We start from the raw sequence: 21,207 nt of genomic DNA, 5'->3' as shown, positions 1-21,207 counted from the left end.
GCGAGACAACCGTAATTTTGCGGGAATAAAATTGGTTAGTTGATGTGACTTTATTGCACAGAACCACTAAGCATAATGAATCTACAACATGTTACTTATTATCGAAAAACATGAACAGAGATACTAATGTTTTTTTTTACCGATTCACGAAGAAAATGACACCCAATTTGGGTTGAATGAAAGCGGCAGAAGTTTCCCCACCGTGGTCTTTACAATTTCATTGTTAGGCTTACACAAATAGATGTCCATATCCAAACTGAATTCAGCTAGCACCTAGGAATGAACACAAAACACATCATAAATATTAAATCTTCCCAATTATCTGTTGCAATTGGAGGTATTTGAATGTAATCTTTGTTTTCCAATCAACTAAGACTTTTAAAATGCCTTTGACATTTACCTGACGGCAGGCTCCACAGGGACCAACAAATTTTTCTTTCATCTCAGCACAAATCGCTATACTTTTGAAAATTTTTTGCCCTTGAGAGATAGCTTTGCAAATGGCAGACCGTTCTGCACATATTGTCAAGCCATATGAAACATTTTCAACATTGCAGCCATCAATTATTGCTCCATCTTCACAAAGTAGTGCAGCTCCAACTGAAAATTTGCTATATGGACAATATGCCCTCTCTCTAACTGCTTTAGCTTTGTTCACAATTTTTTGAATTGAGGAGTCTAGAAGAAGGATGCCCATTAGGAAGAACTCACGAAAAATCTATGAAACTTGGGGTACCTAAGAGATCAAATTGCACTACTTCTTCACAGCAGTCACCCATTTTTGTGACAACTCACAGAGACAAATGGGACCAATACTGTGCTATTCTAGTTTTAAGGCCTGTGCAGCTATGGGAGTACAAATGGAATCCTTTATGAGAATATTCTACCAAATAGGTAAACACAGCAAAACTAACATTTTCTTTGAATGCATTGGTCAATTAGCGTACTACAAATTTCATTTTATTGTTTTGTAGACCTACACGAGTAGAAAATTGGACGACAATGTACTGTGTTCATCGACGGCGATGAAAACTTATTGAACATCGGAAAACCGAGCTTAGCTCTAAATTTACCAGAATATTTATCTGAACTTTCACTAGCACGAAAAAAAAAGTACAGAAAGGATGGTCGCGTCCTAGCTAATCATGGAGAATCTATAAATAGGGCTTGCTTACTCACTAACAAGACAACATAAAAAAAACCATTAAGCAGACAACACCGATAACACTGATCTCATCAACAAATTTCGGTGCACCATTGCCGTATGTTGCAATTTTCTTATATTTTGCACGGATATTCGGTGTAATTCAAAAACGACTAAGTTGACAAGAAAATGAGTGGCTTTTTCTGAATCAGCGTAAAATTTCGATTATACTGTGTGATTTTCATCGAATTCCAAGAGATGTCATTTTTGGCCGATTTCGACAAAAGTGGTAAGGCCTTTGCACTTTTTTCATTTTTGGCTAAATTTTAAATTTCGCTTAAAATAAATGATTTCGGTTCAGAATTGAATGCTTATCACGGAAATCAAATTTATTTTTCAATTGGCCTTATCGGTTTTTAATTAAACGTAAAAAACGAAGCGAACATTTAAGAAAAGTCGGGATTATTTAGTCGGGCTTGTTTAGTCGGGCTTAAAATTTTTTTCTGCAAAAACTAACACTCATCAGAATTGGTTGAATATCATAGAATTTACTAAAAATTGAATGCTAATTCCGGGAAAATTGTTATTTTTTTGCATTAATTTAATCATTTTTGAAATACACCGAATATTTGACATAATGCTAGCGCGACAGTACGCTACAGCGCTAGCGCAGCCGAAATGTTCAAAGGTATGAGCAGCCACGTCATCTATGGAGCTTAAAATTCTTCATTCTTTTATTATTAAGTCGTATTTTTGAGACATCTAGGGGAGAGATCATCGACTGCCTATCAATGTCATGGTACAGACAGCTTTGTCATTTGGCATGGCGTCGACAAGAAAGGTAGAAGTAGTGGAGGTCATTCACGAACATTTCTGTCTCGTTTTCCTTAAATTTTAGGTTAGTTTTTACACAGACTTAACATAAATTTTTCGTTTTTTGTCTAATTATCTAAGGTTTGCACATTAAAGCAGGTCATAAAAATTTCTTATAGATATCATGGGTTAAATTGATTTTGAAAGAAGTTTTAAACCACGCGTTTCACATTATTAACGGATAACCTTTACTCAATTCTTCTTTGATTTCCAGCATGCATTCCCTATTTCTAAACCACATTGCAGCCAATCTTGCTTGCCAGCTTTGCAAAACATTTTCTTTTAGGAAAGTTATCATCCCGTTAAATATTTTCCACCCTCTTAGTTCTCAAGATTCTTTCATATCTTTGTAGGATCTTTCGCTATTTATTGTTAGTTGTTAGTTTTAAACCACACATTGCACATTATTAATGGATAACCTTTACCCAATTCTTCTTTGATTTCCAGCATGCATTCCCTATTTGTAAACCAAATTGCAGCCAATCTTGCTTGCCAGCCTTGCAAAACATTTCCTTTTAGGAAAGTAATCATCCCGTTAAATATTTTCCACCCTCTTAGTTCCCAAGATTCTTTCATATCTTTATAGGATCTTTCGCTATTTATTGTTAACTGTACTGAATATTTCATTGTACTTGCAGGTCTCCAGGACGAACTTATTATGCTGTGTTGGCCATGGGAACCTTCCAGGACAAAAGGAATGTACCGTAGATATCCTTAAGGTGGGACGAAGATTTGGTTTCATTGTAAATAAAATATAACAAATATCATTCTTGTGTTTGGTTTGTCATTTCTTCCGTTCAATGGAATGTGGAAAGTTAAAGCAGAAATTAGTTAATTTCCTTCACAGTGCTACCAGGTGGTAATGAAGAATTGTTTTCTTTCTTAAATAATTTTGTTTGGCATACAGTAAAAAGAAATATTCACTGTAAAGGTTCTTAAATTCAGTTTTTGTTTTCCTTTCATCAGTAAAAATGAAGTCTAATAATGAAGATGTAAAAAAAAAAAAATTCATCATTGATCCAAAATGTTTAAGTGAAACAGGTTAGTTGAAAGTGTAATCTAAATGTTATGATTTTGAATAAGCCTTATGATAAATAAATACGCATGAAAAGGTAAATTTAAAAAATTGGTTTTTATTATCCCTCCTCCACCCTACAATTCCGCCACTTTTCACATATTACAAGTACATCTTTTACATACATACACGTATACATACATAAATACATAAGTACACAAACACACAACTAGTTAACACGTTGGCTGCCAAGCCACGCAACCCGTAGGTTGCTTTAACTACATTATCTACTCGTCGCGTCTGAAGGATCCCGACCAAGGGGGGACTTGTCCGAAGACAAGTCCGGGCTGGCACGGTGATAGAGGCCATTCCGGGAATGCACACCCCAGGCTTTCTATCACCGTACCGAAAAAGAGAAGTCCCTACTGGTGCATTGCCTTACGTGCGCCTAAAGGCACAAGGCCTTTAGGCGCACTGGCGACTGTTCCCCCCATGGCCATGGGGAGGAACAGCGCCCGGTTCCCTACAACCTACAAAAAAAATGGGAGCAAACGGGGTGGCAGCCAACGTGTTAACTATACAATACAACACAACATACAAAAATATAAAACAAGAAAGTACCCGGGAAGTTCCAAGACGAAGTCACGCTCGATCGTCGCAAGTTTTTTCCTGGATCCGTTTTTACCATTTGTGGGTCACAGGCGATGGCGATGAGATGAAAGCGAAGACGGCGAAGGCGAAAACGGCGAAGAGACCATGGCGAACACGAAGACGCGAAGAAACCAATGCGAAGGCGAAGACGGCGATGAGGCGAAGACGAAGGCGAAGACGGCGATGAGGCGAAGACGGCGATGAGGCGATGAGGCGAAGACGAAGGCGAAGGCGAAGACGGCGATGAGGCGAAGACGAAGGCGAAGGCGAAGGCGAAGACGGCGATGAGGCGAAGACGAAGGCGAAGGCGAAGACGGCGATGAGGCGAAGACGAAGGCGAAGGCGAAGACGGCGATGAGGCGAAGACGAAGGCGAAGGCGAAGGCGAAGACGAAGGCGAAGGCGAAGGCGAAGGCGAAGGCGAAGACGAAGGCGAAGGCGAAGGCGAAGACGGCGATGAGGCGAAGGCGAAGACGGCGATGAGGCGAAGGCGAAGACGGCGATGAGGCGAAGGCGAAGACGGCGATGAGGCGAAGGCGAAGACGGCGATGAGACGAAGGCGAAGACGGCGATGAGGCGAAGACGGCGATGAGGCGAAGACGGCGTTGAGGCGAAGACGGCGATGAGGCGAAGACGGCGTTGAGGCGAAGACGGCGATGAGGCGAAGACGGCGTTGAGGCGAAGACGGCGATGAGGCGAAGACGGCGATGAGGCGAAGACGGCGATGAGGCGAAGACGATGGCGAAGACGGCGATGAGGCGAAGACGATGGCGAAGACGGCGATGAGGCGAAGACGATGGCGAAGACGGCGATGAGGCGAAGACGATGGCGAAGACGGCGATGAGGCGAAGACGATGGCGAAGACGGCGATGAGGCGAAGACGATGGCGAAGACGGCGATGAGGCGAAGACGATGGCGAAGACGGCGATGAGGCGAAGACGATGGCGAAGACGGCGATGAGGCGAAGACGATGGCGAAGACGGCGATGAGGCGAAGACGATGGCGAAGACGGCGATGAGGCGAAGACGATGGCGAAGACGGCGATGAGGCGAAGACGATGGCGAAGACGGCGATGAGGCGAAGACGATGGCGAAGACGGCGATGAGGCGAAGACGGCGATGAGGCGAAGGCGAAGACGATGGCGAAGACGGCGATGAGGCGAAGGCGATGAGGCGAAGGCGAAGACGGCGATGAGGCGAAGACGAAGGCGAAGGCGAAGACGGCGATGAGGCGAAGACGAAGGCGAAGGCGAAGACGGCGATGAGGCGAAGACGAAGGCGAAGGCGAAGACGGCGATGAGGCGAAGGCGAACGTCGGCGATGACGGCGATGAGGCGAAGACGAAGGCGAAGTCGGCGATGACGGCGATGAGGCGAAGACGAAGGCGAAGTCGGCGATGAGGCGAAAACCAAGGCGAAGTCGGCGATGAGGCGAAAACGAAGGCGAAGTCGGCGATGAGGCGAAGACGGCGATGAGGCGAAGGCGAAGACGAAGGATAAGACGGCGATGAGGCGAAGGCGAAGACGAAGGATAAGACGGCGATGAGGCGAAGGCGAAGACGAAGGATAAGACGGCGATGAGGCGAAGGCGAAGACGAAGGATAAGACGGCGATGAGGCGAAGGCGAAGACGAAGGATAAGACGGCGATGAGGCGAAGGCGAAGACGAAGGGAAGACAGCGATGAGGCGAAGGCGGAGACGGCGATGAGGCGAAGACGAAGACGAAAATTAGGGCTCTGTTTCTTGTTGGGCCTACGTAGCAGATCTAAAGAAATCAAACCAAAAATGAGGTTGAAGGAAACCAATAACAATATATCTAATAAACATAAAAGTTACGATATTGAAAACAATGAAGGAGAAAGATGAATAAAGGCAAATGTCTTAAATCCTAAGAGCTGAACTAGTGGAAGTGAGCTTAAAACAGTCCAGCCAATCGTTTAGAGTCAATACATGATCCTACATGAGAGGTTCATTGCAAAGTCTCCAGCATTTGATTCCCCAAGTGTTTCTGTAGTGTTCTGTCGAAGAACTGCGAGACAGTAAACTCCAAAAGCATAAGAATACATCTACCAAAGCACATTGTGGGCATTAAAGGTATGCTATCTGCTGTTCTACTTGTCATCACTAGTTACCATACTAGGCTTCCACTTGCTTAGGTCTAACAAATAAGCAAAAAAATAATGCCTAGATGAAAATAATGGTTCTTTGTTACTACTTGCTTGGTATAGATGCACAAAACAACGGGAAAAATTTCAATAACCACTGAGCAAAATGGTTTCCATGTTCACACAGGTAAAATGGCTGACATGCAGACGACGGTAACGTTCAATCCTATGGGTTTTAATCCAACAACTTTCTGTTAAACCTATTTCAATAGGCATACAGGAAACTTTACCTGCAATCACGTTGAACGACTGATTTGATGATAAGTTAGAATGCTTTGTATGCAACTTTCCCGTTAACACCACTGAACTGAACAACTCCAGAAAAACAAAGTGCTTAGCAAAAGGAATTAGACATTCGTAAGTCCCGCAAAGTTTGCGACTGGAACTAATGAGTTAAAGGCAAAATATGCGATTTTGATATTTTCTGTTGTCACGTAATTGACACATGCTGCGCACACAATCCCAAACTGTGCGCGGAGTCAAGAAAGTGATACTTGACTTTTTTGGCAGAGATTCTATGTATGGCTCCTTGGGTTTCAATATGGATTGAACTATGACTTTGAACAATTTGTCGGCCTTAACTGTAGGCCATAATATGGATGTAATGCTTCAGGTTTCGTTACAAGTTTAAAATTTTGTATTGACCAATCTTCACATGTCATACTTATGGCGCAGTTATCAACGCAGGAGATGAATGCATTCGTTACAAATAGACACTCGTAGGTGGTGATCTGGTTATTTTTATGATCTGGTTATTTTTATGATCTATGACGTCTTGCCGTCCGTCTTGGTGTTCGGCGATTGCTTTTCTTATCCGTATAACAGCCATCTAAATAACAATAAGGAAAAAAGAGCAAAACGGAAAAAAATGGCAATAAAAAGTTGAATTAGGACACAAACACAACTCTATTTCGAAGATTAGACCAGAAACAATTTCCACTGAACTGGAAGACGGGACGGATTCGCGTAAATAATCGGATAAACTGAGTGATTGAAATATTTCAAATTATGGCTCGGAAAAAAGCTTTCCGTAGCTAATGACTTTTATCGCACTCTACTTTGGATATGAGATGAAGAAAAACAAGAACCATAGATATGGCAGAATTTGAAACGGTCGCAATAGTTGTAGTTTACAGTCAGGCAGCAATTTTCCCTTGAAATACATATAGTGTGATTAAATAAAAAAATTTAGTTCAAGGCATGAGAACAAAGAAATGGTTCACACCACACCAGAGCTTTTAATTTATAAACATATTACTGGACTTATTTGCTCAATTGCTTTGCTCTATGTAGTACTACCTTTTTTAACCAAAAATAAAACATTTTAAGAAAATGTTTTCTTTAACTTGCATGTTGCATATGATTGTCACGGAGTGAAGTCTGTTTACTAAAGATTGCTATTTTAGAATTATTAATGCTTTCAGTAGTAACCAACCAGACTCCAAATCAACCTCAACAGTAGTTCTTGATATTCTAGGAGTGTACAGGGTACCTTGGTCAGCGATGAATTCAATCACATCTTCTGTGTAGCATAAAATACTGTAATCAACTATTTTGTTGGAAACAAGATTTACTGCAAATAGGTTCAGCCATTTTAAATGTTGTGTCAAAGAGAAATATTTTATAAAATTGCTTCACCATAATACTACAGGAGTTACTAAAAGATAGACCTTCAGTAGCTTAAGTCAATTCCAAAGCACATTTACCATCCAGCACTTTCTACAGAATGAATTTACCCAAAGCAAACAGCTTCATAACTCAAATATCTGGATGTAACAAATATCACAGGATACAATTGCAGACCATATGGCATGGATCACGGAATCTAGAGTACAAATGATGCAACCTGTAAAAAAATTAAATACATCTTACTACTTCGTTTGCGGTATTTAAGCCAATTTATTATTTTACGAAGCATGAAACTTAATCTATATCTGATTCTAAAATGTGTGTGGTAGACACCTAATTAAAAGCTGGGAAATTTCTCGCCATCCACCTCCAGAAATTGCAAAACTAAACACCTTCCTAAACATAAAACAACAAGCGCCTCGCTTACGCCTGGTATGCTGTTTCTAACGCTACCTGCCGTACAACAGTTTTTAGCGCCTCTTGTGGAGATAGATGTTATCCTGAGCAATGCCATCTATCAGTACCGTTTCGAGGCTTACATTTTTAATACAGCCTACAGCTGTCTGTGGTTTAATTAAGATTTAGTTACAAGGAAGGAAACAGATAATTAATAAATGGCAAACCAAACTATAGGAAATGCCCAAAATCTGTTTTCTCCCTGGGGGAAAAGCGAATGGAAAAAGAAGGACAAAATGAGATAAAACCGGTTGCCATTTCCTGGTAGCCAAGTACGGGACGCCATTTGACTACGGCAACCATCTCTGACGGCAACCTGTTTTACCTGATAAATACTTGCCTAATTCCGCTATTTTGAGCTACACAGCAACATTCGTTTGCGTGCATCAGCAACAAACGCCAAAACTTGAAAAAACATTGATGAACTCCAAAATTTGTCCCGATGCGAGTTTATAATCATAAATAGTTCTGCCAAAAATCTCTTATCTCAGAACGATTGGATTTCTTCTTAGCCAAATGTTTCCTGGTGTTCTCTGGTAACTGACAGAATCTAGGGTAATAAAATCCTTTAAAAGTGGTATGATAATGTCATTTTTATGATATTTTTGGACAAAAATAGTGACATTTTGGGGTTCATGTGGAAAACGAGGAGAATCATGTGGAAAACGAAACCCAGTTTGGTGTAAATGAGAGTGGTAGCAACTTCGTCACCGAAGTCTTTACAATGTCGTTATTTGGTTTGCACAAGTAGACTTCCATGCCAGTGTTGAATTCGGCTAGAACCTTGACGAGAAAACGATGAATAGAAAGAATGTTTTGTGATTTGTTGGCACGTAATGTAGCGATTTATTTTCTACTTCTTATAAACAGATGTTTACCTGCCGACAAGCTCCACAAGGACTGACAAAGTAGTCTTCCATCTCAGCGCAAATGGCTATGCATTTGAAAGATTTCTGTTCTTGGGAAATAGCTTTACAAATGGCAGCTCTTTCTGCACATATTGTCAAGCCATATGAAACATTTTCAACATTGCAGCCATCAACTATAGTTCCATCTTCACACAACAGTGCCGCGCCCACTGCAAATTTGCTGTAAGGGCAATATGCTTTTTCTCTAATGGCCTGAGCCTTGTTAATAATAGTTTTAACCGAGGAATCTGAAAAATGAGTAGTAGTAAGGCGTCATAGATTAAAGAAATTGTAAGACCAATACGCTATACCTAGAAGATCGTATTTTACAGATTCTTGATGGTTGTCTCCCATCTTTGCAGACGACGGCCAATAAACCGTTTTATTTTGCTCAAAAATCTGTTCAAATATAAGAGAATGAATACAGAATGTGCAGTGATCAACACAGTATTGTATAATGCAGTTATACTCCCGTTAAAACTACTTCTCTACATCCTTGGCGGAACAAAAGTTCTGCTATTTTTTCGGTTGTCTGTAATCACATAAACTATAAGATACTGAAGTGCTCATCAAATTCACTACGGGTGAATTTGGACAACGATTGGGATTTAATTCGAAATTGGCGTCATGCTCAAAATTATTGCATTTTATATCGGGAGAAAATTTTAACTTGCACAAAAATGGATATGGCTGGCTTTGAATACTAATTGTATAATGTGTATGCACAACCTACCAGTTGAACATAAAATTATACAATATGATGATAACTTATAGCTTATGATATAATAACTCTACCATCTGTTAAAATATCACAAGTTTGTTGGCTTTAATAAACAACAGTGTAATTTGGCGTCTGAACTTTTTTTTTGCATGTGGCTCGAAGCTTGAGGTACAGTTTTATTTCATTAATTTTTTTGTTACTAATTTTTTGTATTAACTTTTTTTTAAAACGAAAAAGGACATCTGAAGCCTGGCCTCGGTATAAAAAAGATGTGCATGTCAAACGGCTTAATAATATAACTGCCTAAAACGAAACTGGAAAAGACAACTTACCGACTGAAGCGAACGACGTTTTGAAAGCTGACTGGAAGACAAAATGGCTGTGAGCATAACGGGATTATATGGACTTAATGTATGTCAATACCCGTCCAGTGGCCATTGCTTCTTCTGTGTTATCATGTTAGATTACGCAGGGAGCCTGCAGCGATGGTTATTAATCTCTTTTTTTCCCTTCGTGTTGTGTTTTTCAATTCAAATACTGGGATATATCACTTGGTCTATGAGAATGTGACCTCTGTGACTCTGTGACGTTGGCATTTAGCCCTGTTCTGCTAGCCGAAAACATTTGCGATTAATGGTTCATTTTCACATACCAGCAGAATCATGAAATAGACCACTATACCACTGATTTACTGCAGAAGTACCTTATGAATTTGTTGTTTTAAATACTTACATAAATTTATCGTTATTCATTGAATGAATAGAAACAAATGGCAATGCCGAAGCCACTTTCACTTCTGAATCACTGTGAAGTCGTCTGCATTTGTTCAACGACTGTGTTGAATTGTGGGTGGATTGTGTAGAAAAATGTTGCTGGGTCTTTATTAATTTTAATTATCGGAAATGCCGACAAGTTGTCCGTTGCCATTCATTGCCATCTTGAAGTTTTCGTGCCGTGGTAGTACGATAGTCTTATCGCCTAAAAGGGATTACATTACATTTGCCAGGTAAATAGCATAGATGCCATTCCTTGTTCTGTTTGCTTCATATTGTGTAATAACTTCTCATCCAGAAATGTTGCAGGTAAATGTAATGGTATCCAATGTATTCAAGGTCCTACACCATACCATGAAGCCATCCTTTCTAAGAACTCTAGTGATAGAAGAGTTGACCTAGTTGTGGCTAGTCGTGGCTTCATTAAGCTGCCTGGTGGACTAGAGATTGGAAATAAAAGAAAAGATTATTCTGAAAGAAGATTACTAGGGTAACATAAACTAAGTATGTTTTTTATGATAGAATTCTAAAATGAATCTCACAGATATTCAATGGAGCAAATGTACAATGTTGTTGCGGAAGTTGAAAAGTATAAAAATTTTGTTCCATACTGCAAGAGCTCTGTAGTCACATCCAGAACTCCTGGGCATCTTAGAGCTGATTTAGCCATTGGCTTTCCACCATTGCTAGTAGAAAGCTATACAAGTAGTGTCATGCTAACCCCACCAAATTTGGTGAAATCTGTGTGCTCTGAAGGAAAACTCTTCAATCATCTGCTAACAATTTGGAAATTTAGCCCTGGACTAAAGGAAAATCCCAAAAGTTGCCTCTTGGATTTTTCTATATCCTTTGAATTTCGGTCTGCGATCCATTCTCAGCTGTCACATATGTTTTTTGATCAAGTAGTTAGGCAAATGGTTACGGCCTTTTTGACAGAAGCGAGGAGACGCTACGGGCCTGCATCCGTAACGGGTCAAAGGCCACAGGTGTTATCTGCAACGTCATGATATTTAGCTAAATTGTAATGTTAAATACTGTACCTAAAGTTTGACAACACATTACACAATTGAAAAATAACAGGGATTTTACACTAAAAAATTCCGACGGCTTAAGTGAGTTTATTTTTTAAATCAGGACATGAAACTTGTGTAAAATGTAGTACAGCAAAGAATTACAAGACATAATCGAGTTCATAACGGATAAAAGAATTCTTCCCTTCGTTGGCTACTCGCGGGTACCCACACACCAGAGAATCTTGACCTCCAATGTAAAGTGAGTTGTAAATCTTCCAATATACGTCACGAACTTTCCGTGCGGGATGGAATAAACCCTAAATATCCCAAACAAACTCAAGAATAATTAGCATGAATGTTATAAGTAAAAAAAAATTTTTTTTTGTTTACCTGTAATGCGTACTGCAGAACTTTTATTGGACCCAGCGCTACTCTCATACCCTCAACTGCATCCATAAAAGCTTGAACCAAATGTGGGGAAGTTTCGAAAATGTTGGGCCAAACATAGTTCAGAAGATGGGTCAGGGCGTCTTCACAACCGAAGCCGAAAACACCCAACGCCATGTGTTTGATAGCCGCACAAGCAGTTTGCCGATGAACCAAATCTCTGATCAACCCAAAAACGAATTAGAATTCAACCTGAATGACTTATTAGAAAAAATAGCTACATTACCGATCCATCAAAGCGTCTTCTAAAAGCGAAGTAACGGAGTAAATGTAATCTTTGCCCATTTCGCCGATATATTCGAACAAAAAGGACATTGACTTCAGAACACCGTTTTGAACGTTAAGCTCCGGAACTCGATACTCGTTCATAAGACCCGGAAGGACAGTGAATGGCGAACAAGTTTCGGCCACAATGGCAATAGCAACGGTGGTACAGACACGGTTCTGACGTTCTTGTACTTTCAGGTTGTTAAGAAGGGTAGCCAGTACATCATGTGGACCTAAAATCGTTTATAATTTAAGTCCCTTTGACAGTGATGATGACTCGAAAGCACATTTGATCTTACCAATGGCTTTGGCGATATAACCGAAGGTGTTGACTGTAGCCCGTCGAATGGCTTTCTTGTGAGCTTTTAGCAGTTCCAGAAGTTCGAAACAGATACGCATCCATTCTCGGGCCGAAACATACTCTGGTCCACGATCGGCAATACGCCCAACTAAATCGATACAATTCTCTTGCACTTTTTCATGCCGATTCTAAATTGAAAAATAAATCATGACTTTAATTTAATAAAAAAAAAAAAACAGGTAATAAATTCTAAAACGAACCTTCAAGATCGGTGTCAATCGAGGAAGGAGGTCTTTGATTGGCGGTGTCATCTTGTGCATTCCAATAACGTTAACGATGGCTTTAAGGGCAGCCAGAATAGAACCCAAAACTTCGGGATATTCTTCGCCGAGGTATTCATAGAGAACAACTCCCAAATGTCCCATAAGTTTTTCTTCCTGACAAGTTTTCATAACTGCAGCAATACGGCTAATCAAATCTGCCGCTTGCTGTCTAACCTAAATGAAGAAAATGGTTAGCCTGACATTGTTTTCGCCAGTAGTTAAGTGACCCAATATTACTTTCGCAGATTTGTTGTTTAAACGCCATAAGATAGTACCACAAATTTGTGGCAGGTACGGCTTCACTCTTTTGGAGAGTGAGTTTACTATTGTACCAAATCCATTCAACATAACTACATCTTCTGTCGTCTGTTCCTGGAAGGCGTACAGAATGCCGTCTATGAGCTGCTCTTCCAAGCGAGCGTCAATATCAGCGGCACCAAGGTTACCCATGATCTTCTCTACGGTTTCCATGACCATTTTACGATATTGTTCATTTTCATCCTTGCAAAAAATGTATGGTTTAGTTTTTTCGATATTTCAATTTCGAAGTGCTCTGTAATACCTTCAAATCATCAACCACACGACCGATAATTTCAGCTGCACCAACACGATTGGCAATTTCTACTGTCGTGTCAACTAGTTGTCGATAATTACGTCTGTCTAACGCCATCCTGTGATTCCAGAAACTCTTGAAGAAGTGTGGTAGAATTTCCGTCTTGATGTATTGGGGTTCAACACCATCAGTCGCGCAACACTGTTTCACCACTTTAAGCACAATTTTTTTCATTTCCTCGTCAGGTGACTGAAACTCACGAATTAAAATCAACATCACTTCACGAGTGTAATAATTGGCATATTCCGCATCCATGAGTGGAATCAAGTAACCAATGGCCTATTAATAAAATTGCTATAGGAAACTTTTTTGGCAAACATCGGTTACATTAGACCAAAGATACCTTAAGGAAAGCAGCCAATCCTTTACCACGATGGGTTCGTATACCTTTCCAAAGAGGTTTTAGCACGGAGTCAAAGCTCTCAATACCGTACGGGGTAGCGGCTTCGGCCAACGCGGCAATCGACAAAGCCGTTATGGTACGAACCTTCTGCTGCTCATCCACCAAGCCATGTTCAATGATCTCGACCAAATTTCGCAGGTGAGGTAAGATGGCACAGCCCATCAGAATGGCAATTTGCTGAACAATTTTGATGCCAGTGTGGCGTGCTTGCCAAGACTTCTTACTCTTACATACAGCCTAGATTGAAAAGAAAATTTTGTTTTTGGTCGGTTCGGTACAATGTGAAAGAAAAAAAAATTTACCTTAAGGAACGGAAGTAGTGAAGGAATTCCTAAAGCAGAAGCTACTACTGCAAAAGCTCTTGCTGTCGTGTTACGCACGTATTCATCGATATTATCGATATCTGGTCTCATAGTAGAAATCATAGTGGCTAGACCAGCTGCTTTAGCCAAGTTGGAAATAATCTCTCGGCCTTCGACACGGGCGTAATAGTCTTCGTCAATCAGAAGTGGTTCAATGACGACGAGAATTTTGTGGACGTAAGGGCGGACCAAGTCATCCAATTTGTACAAAATACGGTCAATAACTTTCACAAGCAAATGTCGCTCTTGATCTTCGAGAGTTGGAGACATCAGTAGGGGAAGAATTTGGTTGAAAAGTGGTCCCGCACCGAATTCCCTAGCCTGTAGAATGAAAGTCAGCCAGATGAATAGCTTTTCTTTTAGCCCATACACAAGAATAGTTTACCTTATCCGTGATTTGTCGAAGCGCTGATTTACGCATGGGCGGTGTGCCATTTTTAATTTTCAGAAGAAGGGTCATAATTTTTCGTTCTTTTAGTTCCTCTGGACTTAACGAATCTTCGTCAACATCGATCTGTAAATTCCAAAAGATCTATTAAACTGTACTTTATAATTGATCAGGTAACAATAATACTTACCAAGAGCTTATCGAAATACTGTGCATCTTCTGGTTTCAAAAATGGCAAATTTCCTCCTTTGGGTTGTGTATCCATATATTTCGATGCAGTTTTATCTTCTTGCTGCATATAAAAACCAGAGTTGGCACCAGCTAATGGTGTGGGAGTCGCAGTCAACTTGCGGGCGGGAGTGCGCAGAGGAATGTATCCAGCTGGTGGAGGCAAAACTTTGTAACCTTCAGGAAACATGCCATCCAGTTCATCGTCCCCAATCGGGCGGTTTCTTTCATCGATTTCTCTCTCCCACCGGTAAGCCTTATTTGGTCAATATTAAAATTTTAACATTTCACAAGCAAAACGACAATTAATGTTACCTGAAGTTGCTCCGGAGTCATTGTAACAAGATGACCGGGGGTCGGGGTGGCCATGGCCATTGCTTTTTGTCCGATGGGGGTAGCTCCACCAGGGGTCATTCTTGGAGTCATGGCTCCAGATAACGAAGGAGTTTGTGGGGTCATTCCACCGGACGGTGTAGCACTGGAATTGGCTGGTGTTTCATCCCAACGACTGCGACGTTTTGATGCCGACGGAGTAGGTGTCTCCTGAATTGTGTCCCCACCGCGGTCTGTCCTGGGTGTTTCGGCCCAACCGGAACCAAAACCGGGGGTGAATTCTCCAGCTCTTTCTGTTTTAGGTGTTTCATCCCAACGATTCCTTTTGCGCGAATCGTCATGCCCCGGCGTAGCATCCCACAAACGACTTCCAGGTGTGACTCCTCCGGCTGCTGGCGTTTCTGAACCCTTAGAGCGCGCAGGTGTTTCATCCCAACGAGCTACGGCTGGCGTTTCAACTTCCCAAGTCTTCTTCTTAACCGTTGGAACTGTTGGTGCAACAACTGGAGTGGCCGCTGGACCTGTATCGCCTTCACCTGTTTGGTCCCAGCGCGCCGCACGTTTCCTTGGTGCTTCGGTTCCTTCGCCATTTGATGGGATTGATACAGCTTTCAAAGTACCATCCTTGGCCTTGTCAGCAAGCTTACGCCGAACCTGATAACCAAAACAAAGCTTCAATTTCTGACCAATGCTGCTATGGTTAGCTACTATCTTTACCTCTTGTTCTTCTGCGCGCAACTGCTGTTCACGAATGATGTGTGCGTACGTGCGAGACCCTACGTCTGGAGTTTTACCGCCTGCACAGAATAGCAATATAAAGAAAGACAAAAATGGATTGTAAGTCAAATTCCGGGGAAGGTTTCGATCCCAATTAAAATGTCAAAGAAAAAACGGCCAACCGTGACCTAACCCCTTGTGGACGACGGAGTAGTTAACACTCCAAATGGTCCCATCGCCCACAAGAAGTTACAAATACATACGTGATGATGGTTACGGAAGGGGAATTGAGCAGAACAGCTCCTGGCCCACAAGTGAACAATCCACCTATATAATCAAGTAGCTTGTTCTAGGTTAATATTGGCTTCTCGCATTCTTAACAGTTTCGTGTAATTATTCCCTTTGAGAGCCTTAGATTACTCACCTCCAAGAGCTCTTAACTTAACTGGTGGTTATGGCACCTTTTAATTTGCCAATGGATCACGATGAGAATGCAAATAAACAAAAAAAGTTTACTTAATAATAAAGTATCACTTAAGCTTAACCACAAGGAATGAAATCCCAACAATTTCACCACAATGGGAATTTCTAACATTTACATGATCAAAAACAGCATGGATCAAATAAAATTTGATTTACCTTCAGCAAAGGGATCAACACGCTCCGGTGAAATAACCATCTTCCTTCGTTTTGCTCTATATTCATCTTCCCTGTCTGCAATAGTTGGTCGTCGATGCTCAGCAAATGGGTCAAAATCTTCTCCTGCCACTTCATTGAGTATGGCAGCGGGAGCTGTAAAGGTTTGGCGCCCTCCAGTTGTAACTCCTCCATCATAGTCTTCTTCTTCAACTTCATCATTTGTTGCAATTGAAGTCACATATCCATCAAATCGACTTTGAACTTCACCATAGATTTCTGAATCAAAAATGCCTGATTCGCCAAACCCGATCCGATCTTTTTCAGATATATCTACCTTGCTCCTTGATTGGATTTCCTGAACTTGAGCAGCGATTTCTAGAAAGATAAACCAAACCACATGTTTAGCACCGTCATACTATGGCATGTTTGTTTGGTTGTTTTGGGAAATCCATAAAACATTTGTAAACTACAAACTTAGTAATATAAACTAACGGATCGATATCAAAATTAATACAAAAAAATCTAGATTAATTAAAATAAACAAAATTCATAGGAATATGGATTGTTGAAATTATAGTAAATTCCAATTACCGTCGTACGTATTCGGTGCCTTCGCGTTCTCCATTTTTAGCTTCGTTTCACTCTTCTTCACAAGAGGCTCTGTTGCCAAATGATGAAAGTGAGGCAAAAACCCTTTGGAATTGCAAACCGGGTTTGGAATGGGGCAAGGAATGAACGGTGTAAGGTTGGGCTCCACAACCAACCCTGAACTTTTTTACCGATCGGGGAAGGAGTTTCAGAATTTCGGGGCAAGGTTTTTGGGGAGTAGGACGTTTGTTTTTCGCCCTGCTCCTTGAAGGGTTTCAATCGGGGCGTACTCCCCAAGTTGCCCTAGTCTGTAGTCTCACAGATCGATACGGCAAAGAAAGTAAACAGCGTAATTTCACGTGGTGTAACAACTTATTTTAAAATGGTGGTCTCAGTTGAAGATGCACGTGTTCCTGATGCTCAGCCCAACTTAGAAGTTCTTGTTGGGACTTACGAGGAATTTAACCTAGGATTTAGATTACAAAGAAATGCAGAAGGAGTAAGTAATTATCATTTTTCCTCTCTATGGTTGTTTGACATTTTTGAATTTTGTAGGGATTAAGTTTTGCCCCCAGCTTTACCAATCATAGCCACTGTGGTAGTATCCGCTCAGTTGCTACTTGCAAACAATTCTTAGCTTCAGGAAGTACTGATGAATCCATTCGACTTTTCAATTTGAAAACTCGTTCTGAATATGGCTTTCTCCAACAACACAATGGTATGAATCAGTGTTTTACAGAGAAAAACACAAACAAAACAAAGTCTATTATGTTCTAGTAAATATCAATTGTTTCCAAAGGTACCATAACCTGCCTGGATTTCTTCCAACAAAGTTATCTGTTCAGTGGGAGTGATGATGGAAATATCTGTGTCTGGAATACCAAAACATGGAACTGTGAAAAAACACTCAAAGCTCATCCTGGTGGAGTTACTGCGCTCTCAATTCATCCATCTGGAAAGTTGGCAATCAGTGTCGGGAAAGACAGAGCCATGAAAACATGGAATCTTATCAAAGGCAGGACAGCATATGTCACAAATATCAAAGCTGTTGCTGATTCAGTCAAATGGAGCCCTGAAGGAACTGTGTGGGCTGTATGCATCAACACAAATGCAAACATTTATGAAGTTAAGTCTGCTGGAGTTAAACACACTGTTGATTTCAAAAGCAGAGTCAACTTTGTATTGTTTTTTAATGTGAGCTTTGGTTATTATCTTTAGCCTAGGCAAATGTTACCAATGTAATTTTCTTGATAGGAAGATACCTTGCTTATCGGGGGAGAAGGGCCTAATATTGAATCCCATTCTGTCACACAACGAAAGCTTGTATCTCAATTCAAAGCCCATGAGAAGAGAGTAAAGGCGGCGGCCGTTACAAAGCTCAACATTTCCGAAGACCTTCATTTGGTCACAGCGTCTAACGATGGATTTATCAAACTGTGGCGCATTCCCGTAAGAGCTAACAAATGTTCAAGTGTGCAATGGAAGGAAAACAATTGTTTCATTTCTTATTTAGGAAATAACTGGAGAACCATTTTTAGTGACTCAAGTGGACTCGACTTGTCGCATCACGTGCCTGTCTGCATGGACCGAAAAAAACCCGAGCTTGTCTATGCAGAAAGATATTAAGCCGCTTAGCGCTGAAGCCCGCAACAGCTCCTCGAAATTGTCTATTGAATTATCCAATCGAAAAAAGGCATCACCAGAACTGAAGTCATTACTAAAAAGAAAGAGTGTTGATGAAAAGACAGTAATTGTGAAAACAACCTCAGGACCATTTATAGCCGAACCGATGAAAGTCAGAGATGACAAGCGGCCTCGTTTGACCTTTAAAGAAAAACTTGTAGCTTGAATTGGGACAACCGTGAATGTGTTAATTACATGATCAGCTTCATTGCATTATCGTTTCTCTAATTTAATCCACACACCATCCGTGGGATTCATTATTGTTGTTCTCACCACTGTTGACAATGGAACAGAATTCTTCTCACTCGCCTTGATGACGAAGCTGCGCACAAGATTTGCGATTGTGCATTTCATTTCAAGCATGGCAAATCGCCCTCCAATGCAATTACGCGGACCAGCGCCGAAAGGTAAAAATGCTAATGGATGTCGCCCTGTCTTCTCTTCAGGTAAATGTCTGCAGAGTCATTTGAACACACCTCTTATTTAAAAGACAACATTACATAAATTGAATTTCCATACCTAAGTGGGTCGAAAGTTTCGGGCTCCGGCCACAGTTCTGGATCATGATGGATGCTCCACACAGGGACGTCCACAGCACAATCCACGGGGATAGTCACTCCTTTTATGGTAGTCGTTTCTTTACACTCTCGTGCAACAAACCTAATAACTAAGTAATTGAGTGCAAAGAAAAAATGTTCATCTGTGAGCTTGTCTTACAGAGGTACTGGAGGGAACAGACGAAGAGATTCCTGAATAGCAAGTTCCAAATATTGGAGTTTGGAAACTTCATCGTAGCCAAGCGTCGATGAATCAGGTCCGATTTTTTCGATAATTTCGGTGTGAATTCTTTCCTGGATTTCTGGATGAAGACTGAGGCAATAGGTAATGTATGCTAGCGCAGTTGAAGTAGTTTCATAACCGGCTAAAAGGAAAACACAAGCGTTCCACGCTATTTCATCATCGTTCAATAGTCCTACTGCCTGGCTTCCTGATTCAGGCTCGACATGTTTACCCTCTGAAGCTTCTAAGAGCAAGTGCAGGGCGTCAATAAAAACTGGAGCCTATACCAAAGAGGAAAACGATTTGTTAATTGAACTACTACAGTTGCGAGATGAACAGTACCTCTTTAGCTTCACGGCGTCGAGCAACGACAAGCCGTACGTGGCTCAGGACAAAAGCGATTAGTTTGTTAGATGGTGCAAAACGAAAAAGCATGCGGAAGAAAGAACGTAGTCCTGGAAAGCAGACAAGCATGACAATAATTCTACTCAGATCAAGACGAAAAAATTTTCGAACGGCTTCAAGGATTTTATCCTATAAAGAATGCCAACGATTTTTAGACGTTCTGAATCATTTAACTGCGATTAGTGTAAGCTAACCTGAGGATTTTTTTGGCAGTCAAGTTGCAGCGCAAGAGCGCACCGGCTGATCACATCGAGCGTGAGACCTTGCAGAGGCTCGTAAATTTCCAAATCTTTCGAAGGGTCCGAATCTTCTTTCAGAATATCGATGAATAATTCCGCACATTCGTTTATTGTACGAAACATCTAAAATATAAATTTTATGAAATTTTGCCTCCCTTAATAAAGAATGGGTTCCTTAATTACAGGACTTACTGATTTCAATTTCAGGAGACTGAATGTTGGAGTTAAAATATGTCTAACTTCTTTCCACCTTCCATCCCTCAGTGATACTAGTGTTGGCATGCCACGAGGGACATCCTATATGAAATCATAAAGATAAGATAAATTTCACTGAAATACAATTTACAATCCACAGGATACATACTGGCCTATTGGTGAAAATGTTTACATGTTTGATGAGCACTTCTCTTAAGATATCAAGATCGCCACCAAGATCCTTGGTTTTAAGCCCATGTAATAACTGAAAAGGCAGTAAAACAAAACTGATGTTAGTAAATTTCCATCATCATTTACTGTTAATGTTGCTAAAAAATGTTTACATTTCTTCTCTTACCCAACAACTTTGCCATGTTTATTGAGCCACTCTGTTTGCTTCTCTTGGATGCTCTAGTCAAAAAAGCTTCTTCAGCATATTAACACATACAGCAGCACTACAAACTTTAAATACTTCATTTTTTGACCACCGTAGATCATGAAGATTGCCATAGATAAAATGAGCTTTATTTGGGCATACAATTCCAAAAGTTTGTAAGTAATTTAGAGCCTTCCATCTTCGGCTATAAAGTATAATTAAATTTCCAATGGCTGATCAGGCTGAGTAGTTTCATGGTGAATAATAAACTTACATAATCCAAACTGAAACAAAAACCCCACCAAAGGAAACTATAGCAGCAGTAATGCTAATATTGTACCATGACATTTCACAAACGCCAAAACGAAACCTTCGCGAATAATTAGAACTCCCCGAATCTAGAGGGGAATTAACGCGGTTTTAGGTTTTCTCACTCGGTTTTGTTTTGTTTTTCACCCAGTACCAATCGCCCAACTTTCATATTTCTTTTCAGTAAGTGCCGTCGTCTGAATTTACAAAAGATTCGATAATCAATCGCTTAACTATCGATAATTGCCTTAGTTCGCATTTATAAT

At 40.7% G+C, this 21,207-nt stretch overlaps 5 protein-coding genes and 1 long non-coding RNA gene across 7 annotated transcripts; 3 read left to right on the top strand and 3 right to left on the bottom strand.

Annotated features, from left to right (window-relative positions):
• Window positions 1-31: 31 nt before the first annotated feature.
• LOC130692871 (cytidine deaminase-like) lies at window positions 32-1,112 on the bottom strand. The gene is made up of 4 exons (XM_057515956.2): window positions 915-1,112; window positions 737-846; window positions 401-678; window positions 32-273 (listed from the first exon to the last, which is right to left on the bottom strand). Exons 2-4 carry the CDS (start codon window positions 777-779, stop codon window positions 145-147), a joined length of 450 nt encoding a protein of 149 aa, XP_057371939.1. The 5' UTR covers window positions 780-846; window positions 915-1,112; the 3' UTR covers window positions 32-144.
• An 818-nt stretch (window positions 1,113-1,930) lies between these two features.
• LOC132087850 (uncharacterized) lies at window positions 1,931-2,784 on the top strand. The gene is made up of 2 exons (XR_009420709.1): window positions 1,931-2,042; window positions 2,656-2,784. It is a non-coding gene; the product is annotated as an uncharacterized LOC132087850 (long non-coding RNA).
• Window positions 2,785-7,031: 4,247 nt separating this feature from the next.
• LOC130692870 (cytidine deaminase-like) lies at window positions 7,032-10,032 on the bottom strand. Of its 2 annotated transcripts, XM_059494633.1 has the most exons (6): window positions 9,983-10,032; window positions 9,892-9,922; window positions 9,150-9,237; window positions 8,809-9,086; window positions 8,585-8,713; window positions 7,032-7,042 (listed from the first exon to the last, which is right to left on the bottom strand). In XM_059494633.1, exons 1-5 carry the CDS (start codon window positions 10,015-10,017, stop codon window positions 8,585-8,587), a joined length of 561 nt encoding a protein of 186 aa, XP_059350616.1. In that variant the 5' UTR covers window positions 10,018-10,032; the 3' UTR covers window positions 7,032-7,042. The 2 variants fall into 2 exon arrangements, with proteins under 2 accessions (XP_059350616.1, XP_057371937.1); XM_057515954.1 differs by lacking the exon at window positions 7,032-7,042 and having other exon boundaries at window positions 8,506-8,713.
• A 339-nt stretch (window positions 10,033-10,371) lies between these two features.
• LOC130692868 (coenzyme Q-binding protein COQ10 homolog B, mitochondrial-like) lies at window positions 10,372-11,409 on the top strand. The gene is made up of 3 exons (XM_057515952.2): window positions 10,372-10,565; window positions 10,631-10,822; window positions 10,877-11,409. Exons 1-3 carry the CDS (start codon window positions 10,462-10,464, stop codon window positions 11,337-11,339), a joined length of 759 nt encoding a protein of 252 aa, XP_057371935.1. The 5' UTR covers window positions 10,372-10,461; the 3' UTR covers window positions 11,340-11,409.
• Window positions 11,410-11,430: 21 nt separating this feature from the next.
• On the bottom strand, window positions 11,431-21,063 carry LOC130692874 (splicing factor 3B subunit 1-like). Its single transcript, XM_057515958.2, is given in 26 exon segments — window positions 11,431-11,662; window positions 11,736-11,952; window positions 12,019-12,292; window positions 12,359-12,548; window positions 12,621-12,857; window positions 12,921-13,184; window positions 13,246-13,575; window positions 13,640-13,936; window positions 14,002-14,382; window positions 14,447-14,575; window positions 14,640-14,933; window positions 14,993-15,664; window positions 15,728-15,807; window positions 16,367-16,741; window positions 16,958-17,026; window positions 18,880-19,091; window positions 19,157-19,297; window positions 19,355-19,698; window positions 19,760-19,951; window positions 20,017-20,184; window positions 20,254-20,358; window positions 20,426-20,487; window positions 20,490-20,521; window positions 20,615-20,667; window positions 20,729-20,837; window positions 20,907-21,063. Coding segments are annotated over 26 exon segments (5,460 nt in total). The 5' UTR covers window positions 20,981-21,063; the 3' UTR covers window positions 11,431-11,503.
• Window positions 17,297-18,848, top strand: LOC130692861 (p21-activated protein kinase-interacting protein 1-like). Its single transcript, XM_057515943.2, has 5 exons — window positions 17,297-17,453; window positions 17,510-17,672; window positions 17,754-18,148; window positions 18,209-18,403; window positions 18,468-18,848. The coding sequence occupies exons 1-5, from the start codon at window positions 17,337-17,339 to the stop codon at window positions 18,801-18,803; spliced, it is 1,206 nt and encodes a 401-aa protein (XP_057371926.1). The 5' UTR covers window positions 17,297-17,336; the 3' UTR covers window positions 18,804-18,848.
• Window positions 21,064-21,207: the final 144 nt, after the last annotated feature.

This window comes from Daphnia carinata, chromosome 3, assembly GCF_022539665.2.
Source record: "Daphnia carinata strain CSIRO-1 chromosome 3, CSIRO_AGI_Dcar_HiC_V3, whole genome shotgun sequence".
NCBI classification, from domain to species: Eukaryota; Metazoa; Arthropoda; class Branchiopoda; order Diplostraca; family Daphniidae; genus Daphnia; species Daphnia carinata.
This window is presented reverse-complemented; position numbering and strand designations above follow the sequence as displayed.